The sequence below is a fragment of the Ictidomys tridecemlineatus genome, chromosome 3, assembly GCF_052094955.1.
Source record: "Ictidomys tridecemlineatus isolate mIctTri1 chromosome 3, mIctTri1.hap1, whole genome shotgun sequence".
NCBI lineage: Eukaryota > Metazoa > Chordata > Mammalia > Rodentia > Sciuridae > Ictidomys > Ictidomys tridecemlineatus.
The window spans coordinates 26,217,523-26,232,612 of NC_135479.1; the positions used below are offsets into that span (position 1 = coordinate 26,217,523).

At 57.2% G+C, this 15,090-nt stretch overlaps 1 protein-coding gene across 2 annotated transcripts; it reads left to right on the top strand.

The window, feature by feature from the left end:
• The first annotated feature begins 28 nt into the window (after window positions 1–28).
• Window positions 29–12,160, top strand: Wfikkn2 (WAP, follistatin/kazal, immunoglobulin, kunitz and netrin domain containing 2). Of its 2 annotated transcripts, none has more exons than XM_078042243.1 (2): window positions 29–158; window positions 9,346–12,160. In XM_078042243.1, exon 2 carries the CDS (start codon window positions 9,415–9,417, stop codon window positions 10,864–10,866), a length of 1,452 nt encoding a protein of 483 aa, XP_077898369.1. In that variant the 5' UTR covers window positions 29–158; window positions 9,346–9,414; the 3' UTR covers window positions 10,867–12,160. The 2 variants fall into 2 exon arrangements, with proteins under 2 accessions (XP_077898369.1, XP_005321682.1); XM_005321625.5 differs by lacking the exon at window positions 29–158 and adding an exon at window positions 3,846–6,624.
• The last annotated feature ends 2,930 nt before the right edge of the window (window positions 12,161–15,090 follow it).

Here is a 15,090-nt window from a genome sequence, read left to right on the forward strand (position 1 = left end):
ATTGATAAAAAGTTATGAATTTTTGTTGGATTACAAAAGAAAGTGCTGAGGTGACAAACTTGTCAGAAAAGAGAACCCGCTGCTGAGCGCACTTCACTGAGTAGCCTGCTGGCCGGGCTACTTAACCAGGACCGGGAAGGGTCACTGAAGAATTCTAGGTAGGTCTGTTCATTTGGGGGGTGACTGCGGCAACAAAGTAACACAAATTTGATGGCTAAAAACAACATAAATATACTATCTCGCAGTTCTGAAGGCCAGAGATCCAAGATTAAAATGTTGGCAAGTCCTTGCTCCCTCTGAGGCTCGGGAGGACAATCTCTCTGCATCCTCCTGCATTTGGCCCAGGCATTCCTGGGTGTGTGGCTTAATCACCTCGAGCTCTGCTTCCGTCTTCTTGGGGCTTCTGTGTGTCTCAGTGTTCTCTGCTTTCCTCTAGTGAGAGCCTTGGATTTAGGGTTCTCTGGGATAATGGAGAACGATCCCAGCTCGAGACCCTTACTGAATAACATCTGCACGGATTCTTTTCCCAAATACGGTCACACAGATTCTGGGGCTAGGATATGCACAAATCTTTTTTTTCTTTTTTTTTTTTTGAGCTGGGGGGGTGTTGGTACCAGGAATTGAACTCAGGGGCACTTAACCACTGAGCCACATCCCCAGCTCTCTTTTTATTTTATTTGAAGACAGGGTCTCACTGAGTTGCTTAGTGACTCACTTTTGCTGAGGCTGGCTTTGAACTGGCGATCCTCCTGCCTCAGCCTCCCAAGCTGCTGAGATTATAGGCGTGTGCCACCATGCTCAGCTGGACAAATCTTTTGAGAGGCCTCCATTCAACTCACTCCACTGAACACCGAAGTTAGCCACATGTTTTATAACCCAGCGTGGTGTTTTGTTTTATCATTTAAAAACGATACCAGGAAGTTGCCAGATGGGAAGTGGCTTTGGCCTTCAAGATATGGCTTCTGGGGTTGGGGTTGTGGCTCAGTGGTAGCGCGCTTGCCTAGCATGCTTGAGGCTGGGTTCGATTTTCAGCACTGCATACAAATAAGTGAAAATAAAAGTCCATCAACAATTAAAAAAATATTTTTTTTAAAAAAAGATATGGCTTCTGAGATGGGTCAAGATGCCATGGGGCAGGAGAAGCTGGAACTCTCCAGGAGGTGAGAAAGTCCATGGCAGAGGACAAGATCCGTGTGAGAGGCTACAGGGAAAGACCTGCAGGAGCAGCGTGGCAGCTTCCAGAGTTTTGGGCGGTGCTGCAAACCATAAGCCGGGAGAAGTAAACTGGAGGTCCAGGTTGCGTACTTTGGCTGTGGTTAAGCCAGAAGTGTTGGAATAATGGTCAGTCATGAAAAGGCCTGTTTCTCATCCCGCCCTGACCCCTGGACACCCCCCCCCACACACACACACACACACTACATTTGGACCTCTAGAATGAGTATCAGGGGTGAGTCTGGGTGTACAGAATGTGAGCCCCTTTGCTTGGCAACATGGGGCAGCAGGGAGACCCAAGTCTGAGCTTGTGTCTTTCTTATCCAAAGGAAGAAGAAAGCAAGAAGGAGAGCAGAGTTCAAGGGCAGTAGCTTTTAGGATGGGGAGCGCTGAGAGGGTGGGAGGCCGTGCCCACTTCTGTGTTCCTACCGATCTCCCAGGCCTGGGGAAAGTGGAGACCGGCCCTTGCCGTCCCCTGGCAGAGCCGAGTGGCGGGCCGGCCCCAGCCCCGCAGCCCTGGGCCTCCGACTCCTGCTCTCCCCGTGTTTGTGTTGGCTGAGGTCTTGGCTGAGGTCTGTGCGCGGCTTTTTGAAGCTGATTTCATCAAGGCAAAGCTGGAAGAATCAGGGCATGAGATCACAGAGGAGAGAGCTGGAGGGGCCTCAGACGGGGAAAGAGACCGTCCCAGCTCGAGTTGGTGGCCCAAGCCCCACGGAGGGGTGAGACCCGGGCCAAGGAAGACTCAGGCCAGGAGGACACGCGAGGGCTCAAAGGCACTGGCACTGGGTTGTGCGGCCTCTGCCTGTTACACATACAGACGCCCTCACACACCAGGGCCTCGGCCACACCAGCAGGTGCCCCTGGCCCAGACAGGGGTCTCCAAGGAGGTCCAGCTGGCCCAGGGCACTGGACTCTGCCCACCCCTGCCAACCCCATAATTCCCAGATCTTGATTCGGTGCCCCCCACTCCCAGATCAGTGCAGACCCTCCCTCGTCCTGTTCCGCACAGATGCGGATGGGTCACGTGCCCCACAGCTGAAGGCGTCCCCATCCACCTCCACCATCTGCTGAGGCCCCGCAATTATCCCCAGGCCCCGTGCAGCCTCACTTGGAGGGGAGAGTTCATGCAGCCCTGTAATGTAACCCAGGCCCGGGGCTGCTCGGGCAGGGGGTCCCCAGCTGGGTAATGAGCCTGGCGCTTTATTGAATTCCCTGGCGTGGGACTCACTAATCACTGCTGAGGCAGCCTGCACCACCCCTCTGCTGAGCAACTCACCCAGGGTGTCCTTCTTCCCTGAACCCCAATTTCTGCTTCCCGAATCTTCTCCCCTCCCCAAACATAAATGTGTGGAAATGACCGAGATCAGGGCAGGAACGCTCCCAGGGGTCTTGCCTGCCCCACCCATTCTGCAGAAGGCAAGGCTGCCCCAGTCTGAGGCCCAGGCAGGGTGGCTGGACTTTGCCGGGGCTGCAGCTCCCACCCCCACTGCCCTCCTAGACCTGCTGACTGGCTCACCTCCCCTTCCTCCCCTTCCTGGAGGCCTGGGCCCCACAGAGGGAGGGCCTTGGCCAGGGAGGCTGAGCTGCTGGCCAGGCCTTTCCACAGAGAGGTGTAGCAAACCCTTCACTCCCTCGCTTGCAGACTGCAGCTCAGGCCTGGCCCCACCCGTGCGTGTAGGTGACCCCAGGCCCAGCCTCCCCAACTCGCTGTCTGTAGCACCAGGCCCGTGAAGACCCCCCGGCCCAGTGTTCGCCATGCTCATCCACATCCGTTTTGCATTCTTGCCTTCTGGCCCAGACTGTGCCCTCTGTGTGGAGAGACTATTGTGGATCTATGTGCACATAGTAGGTACTTTAAAAAAATGGTGGACAGAAATAAGATAGGGAGAGAGGGAGCAGATGCAGCGCCAAGTAAGAGGCTTGCTGCAAGCCATGGGGCATCTGCGGAGCGCTGTGGGTCTCTGTGGGTCCCCACCCCGTGTGTGTCTGAAGCCGGGGGTCGGGGCGGGCCCATTGGGAAAGGGTGTCATTTGGGTTGTCCTGTCAAGACCTGAGTGGCTCAGGAGCTGATATTCTCAGGGTGGGTCTCAGGTCAAGGATCACCCAGAGTTCACTGTCTGGGGGTGACCTCCTGCCACTGTACCTAAAAGCTCCCTTGGAGGGTCAGACACGTCAGAGCTCAGCCCTCTCTCTGACCTCCTACCCCAGGTGGCCAGCAAGGCCGAGTGGTGCCCGATGTCCTTGGGGAATGGGTAAAAGGCAGGGGATGCCCGCAGGCCAGCCAGATCGTCCCGAGGCCAGGCCCCTCCAGGCAGCTCAGCCCAAGCTCTGCTCTTGGTGGCCCAGGTCGGGGCCTGTGGGACAGCGGCAGTGGGCCTCTGGACTGTCTTCTGTACCCTGGGTTTGTCAGAAGAGCCAGGGAGACTGGCGGGGACGAGAGAAGAAGCTGGAATAGAGGGGCCTGCAAGGAGGGGACTTCAAAGCTCTCCCAGAACAGCTTCCAACCCGTGGTCTAGCCAGGAAGACACGGCTGCAGGGCTGAGAGGGGCCTTCTGCAGGGGTGGGGTGTGAGGAGCGCAGGCCGGGGGAGGGGGGAGGGAGGGAGTGCTCCCCCTGCTCTGTGGGCCGGGGGACCCACCTCCCTGGGACTTGGTTTCCTCACCCACACCAGGGCACGCCCTCCCCGGGCTGCTGCGAGGGTCAGCAGGGCTGAGAGAGGTGGAGATGCCGTGGGCTGCGAGCCCTGATGGGCCGTTATTTATTATTCTCAGCTGTGTTTCTGGTGGGAGACTTGGAAGGGCCGAGAGGGAGTCAGAGTGTTCTAGGGCCCTGTCTTCCCTGAGTGAATGGCTAGGAAGGAGGCCCCGGAAAGGTACCGTGGCTCTCGCCAGCACCACGCTGGGTGGAGGGTTTTCTGCACTGACCCCAGGAATGAAGCGGGGGCAGGATGGTCAGTCGTCCTCTGTCTTCCTGACACCCTTCTTCTACCCCCCCCATCTTTTCTCAGTGACCTCCCCAGAAATCAGCCTCCTCTCCTTGGAGGCCTATCCCTGTATAATGGGGCTGTGACAGTGTCTCTAAGTGCTGCTTAGAAATGTGTCACTGTCCATTTCTCTTTGGATTATCAAAGGAGGCCGTGCGCGGGCTGTGTGGAGGCCCTGCCTCGGACGGAGCAGCTGGAACACACTTTATGAAATTACAGGGAATTCAAAGCAGCCAGCGTCGCCCGCTGTCTGGCTTCATTACTGCGCCTGGCCTCGGAGGGAGGTTTATTCCAATAATTTAGAGGATTAGGATCTGACACCCTTCATTAGTGATTTGACATAAGCAGAAAAGACGGATCTTGCAGAAGGACCCACACGACAGGAAGGAATCAGCTCCGGGGGAGGAGGGCCACCCCACCCAGCTGGGAAGAGGAAGTGGGCGGGGGAGGGGCACCATGTGGCCTTCCTACCGTCCAATTAGGGGTGGTCTATGGCCTCAGTTTCCCCGTCTGGAAACTGAGAGGGCTGCTGAGGGCCTGGAGACCCCTTCTGGTTCCGATGTGTGGTGCTCAATCTCTGCTATCTTGGGGACACTATCCTGGGGACACCATCCTGGGGACACTGCTGCTCAGTCACTGCTCCTCGAACCCTTTGTGGTTTGTCATCCCCCCCTCCCCGCCCCTGCTGCTGCCTCAGCCAAGTGACCAACACCAGCACACAGCTGGCTGTTCTGTTTTAGATGCAGGCCCTTTCCAATGAGAGGGTGCCCCCAGCCCCCCAGCAATTTCTGGCTCTCTTCCAGGTTCCTCCACAAATATAAGCTCCTGATCTTCAAAAATTTCTTGTCCACCCTACAAAAACCAAGACTTTGGATGGTGCCTCGAAAGCAGTTTTGGCAGAGGATGGAGGAGGGTTAGCTTAATAAGGTCTTGGAGCTGTGTGACACAGGGCAAATTGCTTAGCCTCTCTGTGTGTCCCTTCAAAGCTAAGACGGAGGTACAGTTTTCTGTGAGGATTAAACGAGGTGATGCATGTCGAGTCGGGCACATATTAAGAATGACTGGCCTTGCCATCGCTGCTTACTGTGACCCTGGGCAAGTGTCTTGCACTCTTCAGTCCTCTGTGCAGGGGATTGGTGGGGGCAAGATGGTGCCTGTACAGTGCCTGGCACTCAGAAAGGGTTCCCTGAGTAGTGGCCACCGTGGCCACAGGTGCGGGCAGCTGGGCCGTGCAGCGCTATGCTGCTATCTTTCTGGGGGGGGGGGGGTTCTTGGAGCTGAGTGTGTGGATGGAGGAGCGAGGAATGTGATACGTCCCGGAGCCGGGGGGAGCCGGAGCGTATCTGGTATGTGTCTCTGGAATGATTTGGGGAAAATTCACCGAAGTTGGAACTTCAGACACCAACCGCCCGGGACCCAGAGATAGGGAGCTGTCCGTGTGCACACCCCCCACCAGGGAACCTGGTGCTGGGGTGGGAGTCGGCTTACACGGCTCAGCGCAGTTCAGGCCCGCCCTGGAACGGCCGGCCGTGAACTTGTTGTTTTTCCACGTCATTTGCTCTCAAATGTACTATCGGCTGGGCGACGCGACTCAGCCCGCTCAGGTCCCTCCTTGTAACAAGCGACTGTGTGTTCTTTAGAGGTGGCCAAAAGGGAGGAGGGGGCCCAGCCCCGGGAGGTGGGGGAAAGGGAAACAAACCTTCTTTACAGGGAGCGTGCGTGTCCTGGAGCCAGCTCCCCCGAAGCACATGCCATTTCTGGCCCTTGAAGGGGTTAAAGGCCTCCTGGAGTCAAAACAAGCAGGTGTCCCACCGTGCCAGATACGCTGCCTAAACTGCTTCCAGCTTTCTCTCCCCCTTCTGCAATAAGTCTGTGATCGGCCACGGGACAGAGGCGCCAGCAGCCTGCCTGTGACAGGCATCAGGTTAGCTCGCTCCCACTCGGGTGGCGCGCCCAGGATAGAAATCCAGGCTCGGGCCCCTGCTGCGGCTCCTCTCCCTGCACACTCAGGAGACAGAGTTTCCTTCCAAAGACCTTTCTTTTATCTGAAGCCGCACAGCCCAGCAGGCTGCTCTTGGTGGAGGCAGCAGCCGCTGCAGCAGCAGCCTCAGCAAGGAGACCTGCGGGGCCGGGAGGGCAGGTGTCTCCAGCCCCGGAGGAGAAGGCCCCGGTGGGCCCCAGCCCCTGGCGTCGCCGCAGGGGAGGTCTCCGCAGCTGCAGTTCGCACCATGAGGGCCCTGGGGTGTCGCCGGTTCTGGTCCTGCCGGGGGCTGCTGCTGCTGCTGCTGCTGCTGCTCCGGGTGTCCCCGCCAGGCCTGGCACTGCCGCCCATCCGCTATTCCCATGCTGGCATCTGCCCCAACGACATGAACCCCAACCTCTGGGTGGATGCACAGAGCACCTGCAAGCGAGAGTGTGAGACGGACCAGGTGAGTTGGGAATGCGGAGCCCCAGATGGACCTGAGGTGTGAGTGAGGGGGTGGGGGCGTGGGCTGGGGACGACTGGGGAGTGCCCTCCAGGAACGTGAAGGAGCACAGGCCCTGCCCGCCAGGAGATAAACAGAGCACGATGGATGCCTGTCTGTTGTCACTGAGGCCTGAAAGAGGGTGTGATGTCCAAGTTCACCAGAGCTGCTGCTCCTTCCTGGGTGCTGAGGGCTGCTGTGGGCCAGCACTGTGCCAGGCTCATAGAGAGAATTGGCAGATGTGTGTCAGCTGCCCACTCACAGGTAGGAGAGTGGACACTCAGAGCGGCACCATGGCCAGCGAGGGACAGGTGGGCTTGGAGCCTGTATCTGCCAGACAAAGCTGAAGTTTCATCTGGCCTCCAGCCACCTCCCAGGTTTTGGGCCTAGACCCAGAGAGCAGCCAGACTGGGGGTCAGGGCAGGCATCCTCAGGAGGGAAGTGGACTGAGTTCCAGCCTGCCAGCCTCCTCAGTCCTCCTCCTGCTCCTCTCTGAGGACACTGCAGGGCAGGGCTGATTCTAGAGCAGTTTTCTCCTCAATGCCAAGGCACCCTGAAGGCCACTCCCTCCCACTCTGGCAGGGCAAAGGGCCTGTGGTACCCACATCTGCTCTGAGCACAGCTACCTGCTGCCTGTCCTGGCCAGCTCTGAGGGTAACAGAGTCCCCTGGGGCTCTGGGTCTGGGTCTGGGCCAGACATCACCAGGGAACATGAGAGACCCGGTGTTCCTGTGATGCTCGGTCACCCACAGGAGAGTACAGGGCTTCCCTGGGGAAAGTGGCCTCTGCCTCACAGTGCCCAGGGGACAATTCTCTGTCCCCTCGGGATAGATGCTTCTAGTGGGCCATGGTAGTGTCTAGAAAAAACGATAAGGAGCAAGAAAGACAGGGCTATTCCCACAGGCTGAGGTCACTTCACTAGTTGGCTACATTTGCAGAGAAGCTTGTGTGATTGGCACAGGGTGGCCTAAAAAGTCAGGTGGGGCTTGGGGACAGTAGGACCGATTTTGTGTGTTTGGAGAGAAGGCACCTGTTCGGGGCTGGGGATTCAGATAGCCCCTGGGTGCCTCCCAGTCCCTTAAGTGAAAGTCTTCTCAGGATCCCCTCCAGGTTCCTTCCCCCAGTTCCCAAGGGCCCATCCACTCATGGGCCTCTGGGCCCCGAGGGAGCTTCCTGTCATCTTAGGAGATGGATGACCTCAGGTCAAGAAGCAGGCTCTCCTGCCCCATGTTCCCTAACCTGCCATCAGTTCTCCTTGGGGTCTCTCTCCCTTAGACCCAAGTGGTACACACACGGCCCATCCCTGCCCAAAGCCTCCCTGTATGGCCGAGAAGCCTGTGCCAAACAAGGGCTGCAAAACAAAGTCCCCATTCTGAGCTGGAAGGGGCAGAGGGTAAACAAGGGAAGCCGGCAGGCCCTGCAGAGCCAGGGCGGGGGTCCCCCCCTTAGTTGATGTGGAATGTCAAAGAGGCTGAACAAAAGTCGGGAGGACCAGAGGCCAGCCCTGGTGGGGAGTAGCTCACAGAGCCACTAGCTGGTGGAGGATCAGGAGGCTTGCCCGCTGCCCAGTGGGTACGGCATGTTATTGTGGAAAACACCACATGAAATCCCTGTTTGTGCCGGCGACAGGAGCATGTTGCTAATTTCGAGGAATTAAACTAATGCCTTAGGCGGCTCCACAGAAAATCAGAGGGGATTATGGTCTGGCAATGCCTCGCTGATGGACTTGCTGACCTTTGCCACACAAGGGACTTTTTTCTTGTGGCTTTCTCCATGAAGTGTCCCTCACGGAGCCGAGCACCTGGCTCTGGTATAGGCTGAGACCTGGTGTCCTGGGCCCAACACATCCTGATCTAGGGGTGACGGGGTGTGGACAGACTCCAGAGGTGGCGTCTCCCAGTTCACCAGGGCATCCTCAAGCCAACGGAAAAGACCCGAATGCAGCATCACTGTGAGCCCAGAGCTCATTTGGTGATATCAGAATCCCACCCACTGGGCTTTGCAGTCCCTTTCTGCCACCTCCCATTGCTGTGACATGATTGTCACCTCTCTGCATCTCTGTATACTCATATATAGAATGGTGGTAAGAGAATGTCCCCTCTTAGAAATCCGTGATCCACCACTTTCCACACACTAGTCATGGAGATGACCTTGGGCAAGTCACTTAATATCTCTCCCTCTCCCTCTTTCTCTCTCTCTCTCTCTCTCTGGTACCAGGAATTGAACCCAGGGGCCACTTAAACACTGAGCCTCATCCCCAGCCCTATTTTGTATTTTATTTAGAGACAGAATCTCACTAAGTTGCTTAGGGCCTTGCTAAATTGCTGACGCTGGCTTTAATCTTATGGACCTCTGGCCTCAGCCTCCCAAGCCGCTGGGATTACAGGCGTCTGCTACCTGTAACCTCTCTGTGCCTCGGTAGCATCATTCATGAAGTGGGAATAATGGTTGCACCCACCGCGGGCTTGTGAGGAGCACAGCAAGCTACCTGTCAGCTCGAAGTTGAGGGCCTGGCACCTGGCAGAGCCGGGTCTGCCTGAGCTCAGTCTCTCACCACCAGGGGTTCCACTCACACTCAGTGGTGAGCCGGGCAAGTCCCCTCCCCACAAACCCTGAGGTCAGGGCAGGACTGTGTCCTTTCTTCCTTCCCCTCCCTGTTCAGAGCTCTCTCTGTGGCTCTTTCAGGAATGTGAGACCTATGAGAAGTGCTGCCCCAATGTGTGTGGGACCAAGAGCTGTGTGGCGGCCCGCTACATGGACGTGAGAGGGAAGAAGGGCCCGGTGGGCATGCCCAAGGAGGCTACGTGTGACCACTTCATGTGTCTGCAGCAGGGCTCTGAGTGTGACATCTGGGATGGCCAGCCCGTGTGTAAGTGCAAAGATCGCTGTGAGAAGGAGCCCAGTTTTACCTGTGCCTCTGACGGCCTCACCTATTACAACCGCTGCTACATGGACGCCGAGGCCTGCTCCAGGGGCATCACGCTGGCTGTCGTCACCTGCCGCTATCACTTCACCTGGCCCAACACCAGTCCCCTGCCTCCCGAGACCACTGTGCACCCCACCACAGCCTCCCCGGAGACCCCTGGGCTGGACATGGCGGCCCCGGCGCTGCTCAACCACCCCGTGCACCAGTCAGTCACCGTGGGTGAGACGGTGAGCTTCCTCTGTGACGTGGTGGGCCGGCCCCGGCCTGAGATCACCTGGGAGAAGCAGCTGGAGGATCGGGAGAACGTGGTCATGCGGCCCAACCATGTGCGTGGCAATGTAGTGGTCACCAACATTGCCCAGCTGGTCATCTATAACGCCCAGCCTCAGGATGCTGGCATCTACACCTGCACGGCCCGGAATGCTGCTGGGGTCCTGAGGGCAGACTTCCCGCTGTCCGTGGTCAGGGGGGGTCAGGCTGTGGCCACCTCAGAGAGCAGCCCCAACGGCACAGCCTTCCCAGTGGCCGAGTGCCTGAAGCCCCCGGACAGCGAGGATTGTGGCGAGGAGCAGACCCGCTGGCACTTCGATGCCCAGGCCAACAACTGCCTGACCTTCACCTTTGGCCACTGCCACCGCAACCTCAACCACTTCGAGACCTACGAGGCCTGCATGGTGGCCTGCATGAGCGGGCCCCTGGCCGTGTGCAGCCTGCCCGCCCTTCAGGGGCCCTGCAAGGCCTACGCGCCACGCTGGGCCTACAACAGCCAGACCAGCCAGTGCCAGTCCTTCGTCTATGGCGGCTGTGAGGGCAATGGGAACAACTTTGAGAGCCGCGAGGCCTGCGAGGAGTCGTGCCCCTTCCCTCGGGGCAACCAGCAGTGTCGGGCCTGCAAGCCGCGGCAGAAACTCGTCACCAGCTTCTGTCGGAGTGACTTTGTCATACTGGGCCGAGTCTCAGAGCTGACCGAGGAGCCTGACTCCGGCCGTGCTCTGGTGACTGTGGACGAGGTTCTAAAGGATGAGAAGATGGGCCTCAAGTTCCTGGGCCGGGAGCCACTGGAGGTCACTCTGCTCCACGTGGACTGGGCCTGTCCCTGCCCCAACGTGACAGTGGGCGAGACGCCACTCATCATCATGGGCGAGGTGGATGGTGGTATGGCCATGCTGCGACCCGACAGCTTCGTGGGAGCATCCAGCAGCCGGCGGGTCAGGAAGCTCCGAGAGGTCATGCACAAGAAGACCTGTGATGTCCTCAAGGAGTTCCTGGGCCTGCACTGAAGCCCATGCACCTCTCCCTGGTCCTCTTCCACCTACCCACCCCGGTGCCCCTCCGTCATTAAACTGGGCAAGATCAGATTCGACAGTCTTGGGCCCGCAGGGAAACGGCTATCAACATGTCACAAAAAAGCTACCAGAGGGTCTTAGATCCGCTTCTATTCTTTGAGTTCAACAAGAGGGCCGGGCCCTTTTTAGCTGAGGGGAACAAAGGAGAAGTCAATGGATACATGTATGTTATTCCTGGTGACCAGGCTGCTCAGGCCTTCTCGGTCACCCTTTGCTGGCCACCTGCCTCCTCTGGCTCTCCCAGAGTTCAAGAGATGGCTGGTGGCTGAACACACTGGCTCGCAAAGAAGGTGTGTGGTGACAAGAAGGCCCTGCAACCCAGCAGGACACGCTCCCCCACAGCCTCTTAGATCACTGAGAGCACTTCATGGTAAGGGTCGTGGCAGTGGGAAGCCAGAGACATAGTCCAACCCAGCCCTGAGTGGAGGCTGCCGGACAGGTGCCGGACAGGTGCCTTGGGGTGGGGTTAGCCTGTGTCTAACACCATGGCACCGGCAGATTACCTATTTCCTCTCTGGGCTGCCTTGGTCTGTTGATTTGATTCTGTTCAGTTCATCTCAGTGTATGCTTTCTGAGCACTTCCTGGGTGCCCAGTGCTAGAACCACAGAGAGATGTCCTTTCCAGCTCATGATGCCCCAACACAAAGGCCCCCCAGAAGCCCTCCCGGCTGTCATGTGCTCCCGTCCGATGGATGGTGTGATTCCACATACCACTCACTTCCCTGGACATAAGCAGATAGAAGCCTCAGGATCTGCTTTGGTAGCAAGAAAAATAAAGGAGGAGAAGAGCAGGCTGGGAAGGGGGTAGTGGAAGAATGAAGGGAGAGGAGGCAGCTTGGAACCAGGAGGAATGTTGCTCGATGCTCCCATCTGGTGGCAGCCTCGCGAGCCCGCAGGGACCCAGAGGGAGGCTGTAAACCGGTCTGGGAGGAAAGGTTTGGGGATGTGGCAGCTCATTTGTGCTGTGTGTGTGTGTGTGTGTGTGTGTGTGTGTGTGTGGCATGTGTGTGTGTGTGTGTTTCCAGCCTCCTGTGTGGGCCCAGCCACCCCACTACTAAGATAGAGCACTTGGGAACCCCACTGTCAGCTCTGCATCTGCCCCCCCATCCCCTCTTCAGTCCTTCATTCTGTCCATGCTCCTCCAAAGCTAAAGAAGGCCATTGGGGGGCATCCTCATTTCTTCCTCAAATGTAGGAGGAAGACACTAATTAAAAACTCATAGTATCAACAGCTCTTTTTGGGTGTCCTTTGGGCTACTGTGGGGAAGTGAGGGAGGACCGGTGGTTAGTGTCATTTGCTCCGATGACCTTCCAGGAGGGAAGTCAGGCCAGGGGCATCATATGTGGGTGCTGGAGGGACACTGCAAATATTCTAGGCCCACTGTGAATTTTTAACTATGGCGCTCAGCACAACTCTGTAGATTAGGAATGAGAAAGCTGAGCCAGAGAGGCAGGAGGGGTGGGGCTCAGGCCAGCCAGGGTGCTCACTTCCATCCCAGTACCCCTCCCACCAGGATGCATGGTGGATCAGGTGCGGAGTCGACCTACCACAGGTGGTGTTGAGATCAGATGGTGGAAGAGACAAGAGAGGGGTGGGCAGGGGCGTGCTGCCCAGTGGTGACTCCTTGTTGGGTTTCAGGGTGAGGCCAGGTTCCTGTATGCTCGGGACATGGAGCTGGCTTCTGAGAATGAGACCAGCAGCACCTTTGGCCTCAAGGAGGCTCATGGCTTATCCCCACCTCTTGGCATGTGTCCAGAGCCGTCCAACTACAGCACACCCACAACTTGTGTCCCCACCAGAGACATCTCCCTACACCCGTCCCTGGGCCATGACCCAAAGGATGAATCCAGGCTAGAACTAGCCCAGTCCAGGTCAGCCATTCTCACTGCAATAAGAGAATAAATAAAAGGGGGGCCAGGAGCAGGAAGACAAGCTGTTCCCCAACAAGAAGGGCCAGAGGAGTGTGGATTCAGGGGAGCCACCCACAGGAGATCTCAAGTTGTCCCTGGGAGGACACTGAGCACAAAATTTAGCCCTCAAGACGGCATGAACAGAACCACCAGCCCCAACTTGCTGTGATCAGGGAGGGAGAAGTCTGTCTCCTCACTCTGCCCCTCCCTAGGCCTGGGGACCTCTGTCGCACCTGTTTCCAGCCCAGGGTGCCTAAACAAATAGCCTATAGCAATAGGACAAGGGGGCCAGTGTCACCTCCTGCCTACCCTCACTTGCACAAATATGGGCCTGAGCCCTGTGGCTGGACCATAGGGCCCAGGTCATTGTTCTGTTTTCTGGGTGGAAGTGCAAGTTCAGGGGAGCCACCCACAGTGCCAGGCTGGCAGAGTCAGAAACCACACAACCCACGGGGGCACTCACACAGCTCTGAATCACAACTCTGCCACTTATCCACTCTCTCTGAGCCTTGAGTTCCTCATCTGTAAGAAAGACAGCAGGAAGAGCACTTTACAGAGACTTGGGTGGGGGGTTGAGCCTGTATCCCTTGGAAGCTTGGAAAACCTGAGAAACAGCCTGGCACAGAAGGGCTGCCTGGAACCTTCTCACCCTCAGTGGCTCCCTGGCCAAGAATAGGCCCCAGGACCTAGAGCTCAACCCTTGTTCTTTTTCCATGCTTTATTCTGTTGCCCACAGAGTATGTCCAGCCTGGGCTCTTCACATGGGCTGATTTGGGGCTCAGAATACATGACATTTGGGAATGGGTTGTTGGGAATCTACTGCAATTTCTGAATACTGCATGGCATTTATTTTCCTATCCTTGAAACCGTGTTTACTCTTTCATCTCTGCCACCCTAGGCCTTATGCAATGCCTGAAATCTAGTAGAGGCTCAGTCAAGGACAAGCCAGTTCCCAAGGCTGGGTTGCCAGGCAGCCTGTGGAGGTTACCTCACTCAGTCTGGGAGATTTGGCCTCAGGGGGCCCCAGGACATGGGGAGCCTGAGGTCTCCTTCCCAGAGGCCAGGTTCACCCACTTCCCAGTCTATACTGGACACTCACGCCTCCTTTTCTGTGTTTGTGTCTCCCTGGCCCCACTGTCCCTCTTTTAAGGGCATCTCTTCCCCTCCAGCCCATTCTGGCCCACCGTCTCTCTAGACCAGCCCCTGGGCCTCTGAGCCAGGCAGCTTGGCTTTTTCCACCCTCTGCATCCCCCCCCTCCGCACCCCTCCCTGCACCTCCAGCCTCCTAGGACACTCTGCTCCATTGTGTGGCCAGCTGCTCCATAGTCTGATGTCACCCCCTGGACAGTGGGGCCAGAGAGGAGGGATGAGAGATGGAACCTGACCAGGGAAGGGGAACCATAATACATAGCCTTATGGTGTTTTCCTTCCACTATGGAGGTGTCCCTCTGTCCAACTGTCCTGTTACATCAGCCTGAGTGAGGACTTACTGTGTGACAGGCACTGGGCACTGTCTCTTTGTAATCTCCATTGAAGCTGCATGAGACAGGATACTGTTTTGTAGGTAGAGAAATTAAGGCTAGAAGGGAAAAGAAAACATGTCCCAAATCATACAGCTGCTGAGTGGCAGAGCCAGGATTTGGAACCTGCTAATCTGATATCAGAACTCCTAATGCTTATGTTATGCTTTACACACACACACACACACACACACACACACACACACACACACACACACACACACACACACCCTGCTCTGGACTGGGCAATGTGGCGAACCGTCAGGACTGCAGATACCACAGAAGAGCCTGCCTCCAGCCAGCCGCATGCGCACCACCCAGGCTCTTTACGACCTCGCCATGTGACATGTATTTCCATCACACACATACGTAGTCATGGCCTAGATTCCCGAGTGCAACATCAGCCCTGTGCCTACTTGTCCTTCAAGACGTGACTCTTTGGGGGAAGCCTTGCTGTCCCCAGGCTGCCTAGGCCTCTTCAAGTCACCCTCTGTGCTGGCACTGATCCTGATCAGAATGGTTGCCTAGGGGCTCCAGGAGTGCCCAGCTCACAGAGCTCAGCAGGAGCTTGCTGGAGGAACGGGATCCAGGGACCATGGGCCTGGCGTGCACGGCACTGGATGACCGCAGCTTGGGGAAGGGGTTCCTCAGGTCTTCCCTCCTCTTCCCCAGTTCCACCTCAGCACGCCTCCCTTCCTCCTCTTCCTGCCACCTCCCCAAAGAGCCTG

Bases quoted from the DNA above. Each gene is read 5' to 3' on its own strand.
- Wfikkn2 (XM_005321625.5), top strand. From the start codon at position 6,424: ATGAGGGCCCTGGGGTGTCGCCGGTTCTGGTCCTGCCGGGGGCTGCTG. The intron at 6,625-9,345 runs GTGAGTTGGGAA...TGGCTCTTTCAG, and splicing joins GAGAGTGTGAGACGGACCAG to GAATGTGAGACCTATGAGAA.